The 14,757-nt window shown below is 48.4% G+C and overlaps 1 protein-coding gene across 2 annotated transcripts in view; it reads left to right on the top strand.

Moving 5' to 3' along the window:
* Window positions 1-3,570, top strand: part of NSMCE2 (NSE2 (MMS21) homolog, SMC5-SMC6 complex SUMO ligase) — a 215,457-nt gene extending 211,887 nt beyond the window's left edge. For both annotated transcript variants that reach the window (XM_047724725.1, XM_047724724.1), the window contains one exon: window positions 3,220-3,570. In XM_047724725.1, the coding sequence (XP_047580681.1) occupies window positions 3,220-3,337 (118 nt within the window). In that variant the 3' untranslated portion in view covers window positions 3,338-3,570. The remainder of the gene's footprint in view (window positions 1-3,219) is intronic.
* The last annotated feature ends 11,187 nt before the right edge of the window (window positions 3,571-14,757 follow it).

Genomic DNA, 14,757 nt, shown 5'->3' with positions numbered 1-14,757 from the left:
GTAGGTCTGACTGCTCACAGTGATGACTCGAGAGCTTAGGATTGGGTATGGCCACGCCTGGCTTGCTCACCGGGACGTCCTGGGATTAACACACTAACGCTTCTACAGAGTGTTGTGAGGAGTGTCCTGATTCAGTATCGTGTCATTGCTGCCTTGTCTTATCCTCTGTAGCTTAAAAGCCTGTGTTTGTTTGTTTGAGATAGGGTGAGAGCAAGGCTCTCCCTCAGCTCCTGAATCAACCTCTCCTCCAGGAAGTCTTCCCTGAGCTCAGGCTGGGCCGAGCGCGCCTCGTCACGCTGCCGCAGCAGCTCATGTGTCCTACTTGCCCGTGTCCGGCCAGCGTCCCCAGTGGGGCAGCCTCCTCGCCACGGGCTCTGTGGGAGCAGAAGCTGCAGACTACAGCGGAAACCTGAGCCAGTTCCTCAAGCCTCGTTGCACACTGTCCTCCTTATTGCTCCCAGAGGCCCTCCGTTCAGTGTCGTCTTCGTGACAGAAGAAACTGGGGCACGGGAATAAAAGCCACTTGCCCAGCGGGTCACGGCCACGAGGCTTGAGCCCACATCTCTTTCACTCTTGAGCCTGCGTTTGTGTCAAGAGGCCGTCAGCTCCCCTCGGGGGGGGGGGCTTTGGGGTGAATGCCTCTGTCCCCCAGAGTTGCTCCCTTAAGTGAGGTCACACTTCTTTGTTTGGGACACAGGTCACCCTGGGCTCCATTCCTTTGTCCCCCGGTGAGGAACGAGCCTGCAGGCTCAGCAGCTAGTGAGTGCTTGATCCCGTCAGACATCCTCAGAGCCCTCTCACGCGCCGAACGAGCGGCTGATGTCACCGGGAAGTCCTCCCCGCCTCAGTCCCCACTTCCCCCTCCACGCTCATCCACCGCCTGGCTGTTGGAGCGGAAGACTTGGTTCTCAGGAGTGGGGAGGACTCCAGGCCCGCCGTCACAGTGCACCTTCACCAAGTGACACGTGTGACGTGAGGGTGACCCAGCGCGCGGCATGCTGGGGACCTACTTTGGGTTGCATTTCCGTGTCGCAGAAGGTGGAGTGATGGAAAATGCCCCTTTGTGAAGTCGTGAAAGTGTCCATAACCTCGTAATCGCATCTGGTAACTTGCAGGGTTAGAGAAGCCGTTCGCTTTGAGCAGCCACTGCAGGACCGGTCTCCGCTCCCCCAGGCTACCCTGGCGCAGAGCTGGGGGGCAGACGGACGTGTACTTGGCCAGACACCTGATCCTCTTTCCCACCAGGACCTTTTTATGATCACATTTTAAGACACGTCCCTGCCCATACAGGGAACATTTCATGGTTTTAAAAATAAATATTGTTAGCAAGCATATTATCCATAGCATTGATTAATGCCTTTCTTACATGAAGACATGTTGGTCCAGAAAGCACAGAGAGAATGTTCTCCTTCATGTTGAACAACCAGGCTTCCTCCCGTGGACAAATCAGAGTTCCCATGATCAGCTTTCTTCCCCTTCTGCTTTCTGTCTTTTGTCTTGTATTTGTTATTTTTGATCTTGTCTTGTAGCTGTATTTTTTTTTTTTTTCTTAATATACCTGTGCTTTTCGGAGAGTTGTCTCAGATCACTGGGCCAGAGCTGTGTGTGGGCAGGAATCTAAATTTGTATTTACCAGACGGGTGCTTAGGACCCAGCACAGGGCTGGGCAAGGTCATGCACGAATGCACGTCGCAAACGTGCAGGATACAGGGAGATCAGGCGTCTTAAAATGTGTCAGAAGAGAGATGATCGGGGATGCTAATCGTAGGAGAGAACGAAGGGGACGACGGGTAATACTGAGCACCACTTTGCCTGTAGCCCTGGGAAATAGGAATTCTGCCCCCACTTCAAATCTGAGGGTGTAGAGGCCCAGAAAGAGAGCTTTTGTTGCCTGTGGTCTAATCAGGAGCAAGTAGGTGTTGGCCTTGTTCAGAACCAGGTCACCTTCACTCGGGAGACTGGGCACTCTACCTGACTGGCCAAGTCTACTTCCCGCTGAGAAGAAATCAGGTGACTTCCTCTGGCCTGCTGCCTTCAGAGGAGACCACATCTAAACAGAGCCGTGGCTTTAAGTATCTCCCCCCATGGGTGACTCACACACTGATTTCTTCAGCCACAGCTTTTCCCCTGAGTCTCTGCCAGCCCACGCAGTCTCTCCACAGGAGGACTGGTGGGCATTTCGGAGGGAACGTAGACCAACTGGGACTCCTGACTCCATCCCCAGCCTGGTTCGCCTGTTGCTCCCTATAGAGCTAAAGGGTACCCCCAATTAGCCCGTCGGCCGGGGGCCTGCTCTGATGACGCTCAGCCCTTCTCTTTCCTTACGCTGTGCCTCTGACCCCACAGCAAGTCCTAGAGGTTCTGTTTCCGCTTCCCCCCTGATGACCACCGCCTCCAGCCTCCGCCATGCAACCCTCTGCCCCAGGCCGTGGCAAGGCTCTCCTACTCCAGGGTATCTAAACATAAACCAAATCAGGGCCCTGCCCTATCTCAAACCCTCCAGGGTGTCCTCTTCATATTTAAAATATAATCCAGGGGCGCCTGGCTGGTTCCGTTGGAGGAGCATGTGACTCCCGGTCTCAAGGTTGTGAGTTCGAGCCCCACGTCGGATGTAGAGACTACTTAAATAAATAAACTTAAAAAAAAATTTTTTTTTTAATAATGAAATCCAAAGCCCTTGTGACCCTCTGACCTCCTCTTCAAATGCCCCTCCTCTCTCTCTCCCCAGGCATCTCAGCCGTAATCTTGCTTTTTACCACAGGCCACCAAGCCGCTGCGTTCTCAGCTGCTGCCTCTGCCAGAGTCACATGCAGCACTTGTTCTAGATCAGCTCTCCTCAGCAAGACTTGCCCTGACTCCAGCTAGAGAAGCCTCACCCCACACTCTCTCCCTTGACCCTGCTTCCTTGCCTTCGTAGCACTTCACGCGAGCGAACCCACAGCACACACTCTCTGGTGACTTAGGGACGATCTCTGTCCCTCACTGGAAGGTGCGCACCTTCTTGTCCTGGTTGGGCCCTGCTTGTCCCCTGCCTATGCTCCCAGCGCTGGGCAGGGACGGGCTCAGGTAGGCACTCGGTGAATAAATGAGTCGGTGTACATGGGTCCTGATTTCTAGAACATTCTCCTTTTGGCTAAAATATCTTCATTTAAATCCTTGTATGTGAGAGGCATTTATGCCAAAGGCATCCAAGCTAAGTGATTTTCTTCTCCTTTACAGTTGCCCCAAAATTGGCTGTAGCCACACAGATGTGAGAATGTCTGATCTCATCCAGGATGAAGCACTCAGAAGGGCTATTGAGAGCCATAACAAGAAGAAGAATCGCCCATCCGAGTAGGAGAAACTCACCTCCCTGCAGGGATGTCCGCAGCCTACCTCCTACCCCAGCCATCTGGAGAGAGCAGTGCTCCTCAGAGCACCTTGCCAGGCTGCATAGCATACTTTGTTGGGGTAAAACTTGAAGGTTTTAAGTGTAATTGGAAGCCTTTTTCTATGTCACAGCAAAAATCCAAGCATATTATATTGTTTATTTTTGAGTGGTCTATAATTTTAAATAAAACTTTGATTATCCGCAGCGTGTCCTATCCGTGCACCTCCCAAGGTGTAAATTGTTCCAATGGCACGGGCGTGGCGATGCCAGTCCTTTCTGTTTCTACTGTTTCAGGCTGGTTTTTATTATGGTTTTACCTACACAAAGTCTTTCAGAGGCTATGTAAGGGAGGCGTGGAGAACCCACCCCCCCAGGTAAGAATTATCTGACAGCGCCGTCAATGGTAGCATCAGCGCCGTCAATGGTAGCATCAGCGCCGTCAATGGTAGCATGAGGTTCCCAGGAAGACCCAGCTCACTGGCCTGTATCTGCTCTGCCTGTCGATAGTTCCCAGTACATAAATGCTGCTGTTTGTCTTTCTGACCGACCTGCACAGAATTGCTCCAGTGAACAGGCTTCTCGGTGCGACGACAGTCGGTGTCCCTGATGGAAACTTCGCTACGGCCCTCTGAGGGCTGAAGTATCCTCAGAAGCAGCCACATCCTGACTGTCTCCACCCTGCCCGGTGGCTCTCTGCACGTGGCTTCAGGCTGCTGGGCCTTGTGGGTGTTCAGCCCTGAAATAAAGATGTGGAGCGAGATGTCGTCTCATGTCCCTTCAGCCCCAGAAGTCTGTGGACTCAGGACCCTCCAGGTCTTTACATTGAATATCTTTGATTCTGTTCCGGGTGAAGAGTGCTGATCTATTAAATGATCTCCATAGCAACCTTTTATCAACTAGAATAGTTCATTAAACCGGACGAGCCATCCCCTGACTACACCGGGAAGCCAAGAAGAGCTAACAGTGGCTACCATTTCTGGAGCATTTACTGTGTACCAGGCACCAGTCGCCTGCTTTACATATGTAGGTTCACTCCTGTCATCTTCACTGCCCGCTGAGAAACGTACAAGTTTGGGTTTGTTTTTTTTTTTTAGATTTTATTTATTGATTTGAGAGAGAGCACAAGCAGGGTGGGGGGCAGAGGGAGAACAGGGCCCCCCGCTGAGCAGGGAGCCCCATGGCGGGACTCGATCCAGTGACTCTGGGATCATGACCTGAGCCAAAGCCAGGCGCTTAACCAACGGAGCCACCCAGGCGCCAGAAAGGCACAATTATTATTCCCACTTTGCAGATAAGTAAAATGAGGCACAGAGGGGTGAAGTAACCCGTAGAAAGTCATGGAGCTCATAAATGCCTGAGCTGGGACAGGACCTCAGGTAGCCTGGTCCCAGAGTCTGAATTCCTAATCCTATACTCTTCTCCTCCTCCCTATTGATTTATCTAGATGTAGAAATACACGCAAAAGGTCACATTTTTAAAAATTAAGCTTCTGTAAATAAATTCATTAAAATGCAGGAAACAATAGCTACTAGGGAGTGAAGGCCATGAAATAGTACATATTTGAGTTTAAAAGCTTAGTCTCGGGGCACCTGGGTGGCTCAGTCGGTTAAGCATCCGACTCTTGATCTCGGCTCAGGTCGTGATCTCGGGTCATGATGGGAGTCATGCTTGTGGAGTCAAGCCTGTGGGAGTCTCCCTCTCCCTCTGCCCCTTCCCACTGCATTCTCCGTCTCTCTCTCTCTCTCAAATAAATAAATAAATCTAAAAAAAAAAAAAGCATAGTCTAAAATGGCAGGATTAATCTTTGAAACATTTCATGGAATTCAGAAAAGAGGGCAACATTCAGTTGTCCACAAGCTAAGTCAATTTGAATTTCTTAAGATGCTTCATCTGAATCAGACTTCCTGAGGAAATGATGATGTTTAAGCCAGAACAAACATACTCTTTATGGAATGTGGTTCTTTTGTGAAATACTTTGTTTCCTAAACAGATAGCGACAGGCCAAGATTTGATTTGTGTTTTCCCCTACTCTTTCTAAAGAGAATTCTGGAATATTGGTGTGGACACCAATATCGGTGAGGAAAAAAAAAACGCAATATGACACCATTCCACTGTGGAAAAGGTACAATCTTTGTATCCTGTGAAGCTTTTTCCTTCTTTTAGTCTTCAGAAGCTAGGCTTGATGAATTTATCTAGCCAATTAAAGACTTTGAAGTTTTATATAGAATTTATTTTCATTGAAAACTTACTCTTTGGTTATCATCATCAATATGGCATATTTGTTAAATTTCTGTTACAGGAGTTTTCCCAAAATTGAAGCCTTTTCTTTAAATGAAGTTGTATTGTTTGTTGAAAGGACGGCAGGCTTAGTCAGAGGAGTCTCCATCCCCTTGTGCCCAGGGCAGCCCAGGAGTCCTGAGCTTACACAAGAGTGATGTTTGAAAACCCTAATAGACACTGGAGCTAACTCAGTTTTGTTTCTTTTCCCAGATATGACTGATTGAAGACTTGGACCATTATCCAAATGCCACATGGCATTTTTTTAAAAATGCTAGTTCTTTTCAAGAACGTTCCATTAAGTTTAAAACACTCCCACAAACTCCGAAAGATAAGATAATTTATCGGCCGCCTTCTATAGAGCTTCAGACACAGAGCGTCTGCTTCAAGCAGCTCCTGCAGTGGGCGCTCCTTTCCCCCCAAACACCCCTGGACTTAACTATCACGTGAGGACAGAAGTAAGTCACAGGCCGGGCCGGCTCCAATGCCACCGTGAACTGATCTCCAGCTGCACAGTAGGCTCGGGCCTAAATGCCTCAATGTATCCCCAAAGTTAATCCTCCCTACAACCCTAGGAGGCCGTTGTTAGCATGCCCATTTTGCAGATGGGAAAGCCAAGGGCAAGCCAGGGTCATGGAGTCGTTTGTCCGAGGTCACTCGCTTGTGTGGGGTACCGCCCGTATTGGATCAGAGCGGTGAGTGTAGCGGCAACCCTCTGACCCACTAGGCTCTTGGCCCTGGGGCCGCAGAGGGCACATGAACCATCAAACCTGCACTTCTATCCCATCTTCCTTATTTCCATCACTGAAACCACTGTTTTCCAGCTTGCAGACTCCCGTCCTCCCTTCTCTAGTTCCCTCCGAAAACACCCCGCCCAGTCCAGGTCCTCCTTGCTTCACATTTAGTCTCTGACCGCTCTCCTTCCCCCTTGCCGTGTCACTCTACTAGAAAACCGATGGGGTCACCTCACAGCCTCCTCAAAAGCGTTCCTGTTCTAAGGAATGGAGTTCAGGCCTGGCAGTCAGGATTCTGCCAGAGACCAGCTCCTCCCCTGTTGACGGGATAGTCCCTGGGCTCCCCAGCGCCCGGTCCTCCCCTCTCTTGTTCGCAGGGCTTCCTCTGGGACGGGCTCACCCTACTTCTCCTGGCTGGCTCTTGCCCACTACCTTTAGTGAGAGTCACTCCATCCTGCCGGGCCTTAGAGTTTTTGGGTGAACTAAAAGATTTGGGACTTCTTCCCAAGGTTTCCGCAGACTCTACTATTCTGTGTCTTGTGCTCATTGAATCGGTCCTGAGGGAAGTGTCAGCCCTTTGGAAGGAAAACAGGCTGACAGGAAAATCAGTATATATTTGAACCAAATGGGTACATCGCCTCCTCAACTATTCATCCAACAAATACTTTTTTAAGGCCCACTTTGTGCCATGGCTTGTGTTAGTCTCTTTGGATACAAAAATCTCCCCTCCGGAGAGCTTACTGTCTAGTTGGGGCAGATAGATATTTGAAAAACAAATTCCATCAAAGGTTATGTGAGTGCCGTGTGTAGGGGACAGTGGCATAAGGAAAAGAAATACAGGAAAATTCTTGAGTAACCCAAAACTGCGTTTTAGGAAATCAGGTAACAAGATTGAAAACAAGACGTCTGCGGAACCTGATTGGGAGACTAGGGGGCGAAATCACGAGGGTTTTATTGGAAACCCATGACGTTTGGGAGAGCTGCCTTCCAGCTTGTCAGACTCAGGGGAAGGGACTAACCCCTGACAAGAAGGCAGTTAAAACAGCAGGACAAGAACCCTCATACCATGCCTCGGGAACTGCTAACTGATGCAGCCCCTTTGAAAAGTTTGGCTTTTGCAAAAGGGGTTAAACATAGAAGTTACTGCACAGCCCAGCGAATCTCCTAGGCATCTACCCAAGAGAAGTCAAAACATATTTCCACAAAGTCTTATGTAGGGACGTTCATTAGTAGCATGACTTTAATAGCAAAAATGTGGAAACCATCCAGATGTCCAGTTCAGGAGTGGAGGAACCAAACTGGGGCTCCGTACAGCGGGATATTGCCTGGGATCAGAAGGAATGAGGTACTTTTGAACTCCGGGCCATGCCATGGCTGAACGTTATGCCGGGTAAAAGAGCCAGTCCCAAAGAGCATAGGGTGTCTGAATTAATTTCATCAAATGAGATGTCCAGAAGAGACAAATCCATAGGGACAGAATGTTGATTAGTGGTGGCCTGGGGCTGAGGGGTTGAAATGGGGAGAACCTTGCACGAGGGAATCACTTTGGGGTGAAGGACGTGTTCTAAAACCAGGTTGCACAACTCTGGATTTCCTAGAAGTCCCTGAATTCAGCCCTTCAAACAGGTGAATTTTATGGTGTATAAACGATGCAAACGAGCTGAGTGGGGATTGCTTTACAGGACAGAGAAGAGCGAGCTTCTCGTCATGGTCATGGTCATGGTCAGAAAGGGTGAGCAGCTGTTAGTGCCCTAAATTCAACCAGTCGTCAAGCCCCTATCAATATTCTCAGAAGTGTTTTTGAAGCTTAATCTTAAAGATTAGAGTGAAATAAGAATTCTATTCAAGCCTCAGTCCCTAATCACAGGATTAGAAGTAGCGATTCCCAAAGAAGTGTTAAGGGGCACCTGACTGACTCGGTCAGTAGAGCACACAACTCTTGCCATCAGGGTGGTGAGTTCAAACCCCACACTGGGTGTGGAACCTACTTGAAACAATGTAAAAAATAACGAACTGTTCAGGTGTAACGAGAGAATAAGATGAAATAGTGACTGACAGCTCTAACAAACTTAATTCTACCTATTTCTATTTCTGTATGTCCCAACTGTATATGCATTTTATAGGCAATGATCACTAATAGTAAGTAACCAATAATGCTAATTAGCCACTTTTTTTGTTGTTGTTAAGTATAATGGGGTGAGAATTCTGGCCATTTCTTTTCTCTGTTTATTCTGCTGTTGGGAAGGAAGAAATTAAGTCCCTAAAGATGACCTCGTAATCATTCAGCGGATGTCAGAATGACCCAGTACAACAATACCGTAAACATTTATGACCACGGAAAGGAACATTTAATGGGGACTTTTTTTAATGAACAAATACAGTCTTGGTCTTAAAAAGAAAAAGCAAGATGCAGTTATGAAAGGAAGCAACCCAAGGACCACCCTTCATCATGAACAGAATACAAACCGGAAGTGGGGTGCTGTTAAGGGAGTCTGCATGCCCCTGGAATGTACCGGAAAGGTTGTCATTGATGGTCTGGGGGTACTCAGGCCACCGGGCTCCGCGTGGGGGCCCCTCGCTGAGTTTCTAGGCTACTTATGGTCACCACGTTTCACAAAGAATGTGGAGACTCTGATTAGGCCAGAGAACAGCAATAACAAGGCTAGAGATGATGAAACATGGATGCTATGCTGAAAGGAACTGGAATGTTTTTGCCACAGAGAAAAAAAAAACGAGACTTCTGTTTTGTACAAAACATGGGAACTCTGTGAGGAAGATGCTACAGGGCAATTGGCAGGAAGTGCCACAGGAGGGCCAATTAGAAGACCTTCGACACGCAGAGGAAAAACTACTGTCAGAGTCTTAGAGAGCCAGGCCCTCGTCCTGGAAACCACGGGCCCCCTGGGGACTACGGGTGAAATTCGGAAGGTTTATGAATTCGTATGGGGAAAAAGAATTACAGCTTTAGTTTTACTAACCTCTAACTAGAACTTAGCATTTCTTGCAATTATAAATGCAGACAACAAACTACAGTGCACGTCACGGTACCTGCGGCTTTGTCACCTGTAAAAATGGTAAATATTTCCATGTTGCATTCCTGTCGCTGTAAAGATGAATTTCACTCACCTCTTTTAAAATACAGTACTTCGTTCCCTCCTGGCAGTGATGAACTAACAGATACGGGATTTGCCCTCACCTTTAGCAACTAAAAATTCGGACAACGTGGATGAAATGGTGGTTTTCAGCCATTAGACAACAAGAAATTGGACGTTGCCCTTGTTCAGTGCCTGGAGAGTTCCCAGGTGTCCTCAGAGAGGGGGCTGCCTGCCAGGAACCTGGTGGTTGGTCGGAATCCGTTGAATCGAGGAGACAAGAGCTGAAGGTTCAGGGAGGCAGAATTTGCAAGCAGGGGACTGGAGAGGAGACAGCTGCCCTGAGAGGGAGCTCTGGAGATGGGCAGAGGGTCCCTCTGGAGTCCTCAGCTGAATCATGACCGGCTCCAGCCAGTGAGGAAACCACCTGAGGCCAGGAAAGAACCTCCCACATCAGAGGGAACAAAATTCTGAACTCACACACGCCCTAGAATGTTCCTTTTCCCACCGGCCAGAGCGGGGCAAAGTTGGCCCTGGACTAAAGAATGGTCTCATTCTGTGTAACAATACTGAAAAGGAAGTTTCAAAAGCAAGGGTAGGCAAATTTTGATGGGAAGGGGCAGCCACTGAATGTTCTCAGCTTTTTGAGACAGACGCTCCGTGTTGCAACTGTGTGACTGCCATGGGAGCGGGAGACCGGCACAGACAGTATGTGAATGAATGGTGGTGGCCGTGTTCCAGTAAAGCTGTATTTACAGACGCTGAAATTTTAATAATATAATTTTCACATGCCACGAAATATTCTTCTCCCCCACCCCCAAGTACCGTTCACCAGAATGAAAGATGAGATCCTACATCATTGAGGGGTGCTGGGGTGGCGTTGTCCGTTGAGCAACCCATTCTTTTTTTTTTCTTAAGATTTTATTTATTTATTTGACAGAGACAAAGAGAGCAAAAGCAGGGGGAAGCAACAGGCAGAGGGAAAGGGAAGAGCAGGCTTCTTACTGAGCAGGGACCCTGACGTGGGACTCAATCCCAGGACCCTGGGATCATGACCTGAGCCAAAGGCAGATGCTTAACCAACTGAGCCACCCAGGCACCCAAGCAGCCCATTTTTGGTTTCAGCTCGGGTCATGATCTCAGGGTTGTGGGGTCGAGCCCTTCATCAGGCACTCGGCCCTCTCCCTCCTCCTTTGCCCCCCTCTTCCCGCTCACACACAAGCACATGCTCACTCTCTCTCTTTCTCTAAAATAAATAAAATCTTTTTAAAAAGATCCTACATCATTGAAATGATTCTTCTGCTAGATGTAGGAGATACTATGAGTAAATAATTCAAGGTTGGTTGGAATAGAATAGAGCACAAGCATGGAACCTTCAGGAACAGGGTACTTTAGCACCCAAGGGCTGGGTTTGGCAGTGAGCACTCCCGGGCACTTTCTGTCTGTTCTCCTACCACACAGCGTACTTTCCACCTTGTGACTCTTGTGGGTGTGTCATCTCCCTCCCTTGGCTGTGTTCTCATTTTTTTTTAAGATTTTATTTATTTATTTGATAGAGTGAGCGAGAGAGAGAGCACAAGAGGAACAAAGGAGAGGGAATGTTCTATTGAGGATGGAATCCATATCTGAATCATGTATATTTCCTATGCACCAAGGTTTGACAGAGTAAGCTCTAGGACCGTCTTTGTCAGACACCCTGAAGAGCTTGTTAAAAGGCAGATGTCCAGGGGCACTTGGGTGGCTTAGTCCGTTAAGTGGTTAAGCCACTGTCTCCGGCTCAGTTCATGATCCCAGGGTCCTGAGATCGAGCCCCACCTTGGGCTCCCTGCTCAGTGGGGAGCCTGCTTCTCCCTCTGCCTCTGCCCCAGCTTATGCTCTCTTTCTCACTTTCTCTCTTTGTGTCAAATAAATAAATAAGTAAATAAAAGTTTTAAGAATGCAGCTGCGCAGGCCCCACTGAGTCAGAATCCTGGGAGGCAGATCCAACAATCTGCATTTAACCAGTTTTCTAGCTTGTTCTGATTCACATTCCATATGAAGACTAGGCACGTGGCATGCAAAGAAAAGCCCAAACGAGTTAATGTTGAGTTCATAAAGTCAAACAGAACTACAGACACACACACACACACACACACACACACACACACACACACACACATTACAGCTATCTAAATAGCATATTCTTAGGTCAAAAGCTTCCAAAGATCTTAGATAAATATAAAGGCTATGCATCTTTGTGCATCTTTTTCTTTCTTTTCTTTTTAAATAATATTCTAATCAGTCCAAAGCCTGGTGACCCACTTCATCCCGATTCCACGCATCATTCCCTCCCTGCCTTTTCAGATTTTGCTTCATGGATCGTTTCTAATTACCCTGTTCGGCAACATCGCTTCACCTCCAACCCCCCAGGGCCTTGGATATGTGAACGTCTCAATTAAAACAAACCAGAATATAAAACCTCTCATGTACCTTTCCCTTTCCAAAAATTCATACATATCGAAAGCATGGAAATGAACTAGTGTGGTTCCCAAGAGAGATCTCTAACAATCTAGGTTCAGTTAATATTTTTGGCATGAATATTGGATTCTCCAAGAAGGTAGTGTTTCTCAAGTACCAGTGGTTCAAACTCCCTCATCAGAGTTTTTGCCGTATCGACTTGTGGCTTGTGTTATTATTTGCCTAGTTTTTTACTTTAATCAAGTTACATTAAAAAAAAAAAAGTTTAGCCTTCTCCTAAATAATAATATACACGGAATTACATAATTACATGAAATTACAGGTTAGATGTGCTAAGTATATTTAAGCATATTAAAGTAAATATGTAATTACTAAAATAAAAGAAATAGGTGTTCTTGAGGCACCTACAATCCTCTTGGGTGGCCTTTCAGGAAACTCCTGCATGGGGTCCTACTAGGAGTCCAGGCCAGCACCCAAAGCCTTTCCACACTCCCCAGATTCTTTTAAGAACCTCCCTCCACACACAGCTAGCACTGAAATAAAGAAGTCCCTTGAGAGTGCGTTGACACGAGCATGAAGCTTTGGCTATTAATCATCGAGGCACACCCGCCCGCCTGGCCACTGTGGTTGGGGTTTCAGCATGGATCGGCAGAAAGAGGAGGCCCAGGAGGGGGTTTGTGCTGACCCACGATCCGAGTTTCACTTGGGAAGTGTGAGCCGGGGAATCTTTCTGAGGCCCCGGGGCTGCCCGTCCTGGTTCACGCCCACAGAGGTTGGCCAGGCATTCCCTCTTCTCCCCTGGGTCAGTAACCATGAGCTCAGCAGCTTGTCCCATCTGTTTCCTTGAGGCAGGTGACATCCTTGTCAGCCATGGGAACTTCCTAGGGAGAAGCCTGCTCTTGGCACTGGGAGCACTTGCGTTCTACGGATCGATTTTTCCTGTGGGTCTGTGTTTGCCTTTGAGGCAGTGTCCCGCGTCTGACCACGTGTCCAAGGTGACTATTTTATGCCAGCAAAAGAAAACAAGCTTCACACCTCAGGGAGCTGAAGGTGAGGCGACAGCTGGCTGACGGTTCATGATTCACCCAAGTGGATACTGAACCCCAGGCCTGAAAGGGGCTGCCGCCCAGGGCACATATCAAGTCACGGATGAGAACCCGGGTTTGGCTACTTGGAGAGTGACAAGGGATTGCAACATGTTTTTAGCTAACCTCAGCTCTGCAGAGCCGGGCACCCGGGAGTAAGGTTTAGGGAAGTCGAGCGTCCTGCAGTGCTTTTCCCAGAACAACTGGGCATGTCAGAGGACAAGCGTTCCAATTTCACTCTCTTTCTTACTAGCTCTGTGACCCGAGGTGACCCCATTAGCTTCTCTGCACCTCTGCAACGTCACCTGTGAAAGGAGGGAATCACCCCAATTCTGCATGTCCCCTGGGGCTGCCCTGATCCAGAGGGACAAAACAAGTAGAAGAAATTGAGCACTAATAGCAGAAGCCTGGCTGGAAGCCTCAGCCCAGGTTCCTGCTTTCCAGGCAAGTGCATTTTATTGGAATACGTGGGAATGCGTGGGAATTAAATAACACAGAAGGATCAAGCAAACTTGTAGTGGGTCACCTTGAGGGTGGGCGGTTGTGGGAGGAACCAGGTTAGAGGGTAGAGCAGTTCATTTTCCTAAAATACATATTCGTTTGAGGGTGGGGCAATTCATTTTCCTGAAATACATACTCATATCTTTACAGCTAATTTCATCTTTCTCAAAGAGGATGGCACAGAGGTGAATTACACTACCAGATCGGTGAGGCAGGCATGGTCCTCCAGGAGGGTAGGAGGGATGAGAGGGGCTACAGTGCTCAGAAAAGATATTTATTGCCTGGGGAAACTTGCCTAGGGCAAGGAAGAGACCAATTTGGGTAAATGGAGGAACAAAACCATTCTCCCAGTGGACGGGTGTGAGCAAAGGTCCTTAGGCCAGTCTGCAAAGGAAGGAGTGAAGAAGAGAAGCAGGCAGATGAGAACGCAGATTCATCCTGGGGATTCACACACACAGAGACACACTGGTTGCCAGGTCAGTATATACTTACTGTCCGAGTATGCGAGGCCTGTAGAAAATACTAGAAGTGTTAGCCCTTGTTTCATGTAAGAGTTTCATGTAAGAGACAAAGGAGAAAGAAAACTCTCCAATTTAAAGAAGGGGAAAAAGCCAAAACCATAAGCAAAAAGACCCACGGAGAGTTAAACCACAGAAAATGTAGAAAGAAGCTATGCTCAGGGATTTAATAAAATTTCCACATCTTAAAAGTGCACTGGGTGGGGTGTGGGAAGTGAAAGATGGAGTCCCTTGTATCATCCTTTTCTTCTCCAAGGAAGTCAACCAAGAACCACTCAAACTGTGGGCTTTGGCTGAAGGAGGAAGTGGGAAGGGGGGGGCGGGAAAGGGGGTGGGGGAGCTGCACCTGTGCCAGGGATGAACTCTGACCTCTCCCCACCCAGACCAAGGAGCTTTGCAGGAGACACACTTGGAGCTCAAGGCTAACAGCTTCCCGCCTTCTCTGCACGCTCCTGCCCAAACGGCCAGGGGCAGACCCGGTTGAGGGCCGGCATTCCGGGCCACAGCCTCCCTCTGCCTCCCAACTCAGGAGCCCTGAGACTCCCCATGGGGCATGTCCCTGACCGCTCTCATGCAGGAGTTAACATGTTTCCCAGGCTGGTCACCCCACAAGGGCTGGGGGAAAGGGTATCCATTTCCCGGAGTTCCCTCCGACAGATCTACCAACACACTGGTGACCCACTTGCGTGAGAGGAGGTTTATGCAAATACCTTAGCCAATGCT

The sequence above is a fragment of the Lutra lutra genome, chromosome 4 (assembly GCF_902655055.1).
Source record: "Lutra lutra chromosome 4, mLutLut1.2, whole genome shotgun sequence".
NCBI lineage: Eukaryota > Metazoa > Chordata > Mammalia > Carnivora > Mustelidae > Lutra > Lutra lutra.
Note: the sequence above shows the minus strand (reverse complement) of the source record. Positions and strands in the feature narration are given on the sequence as shown.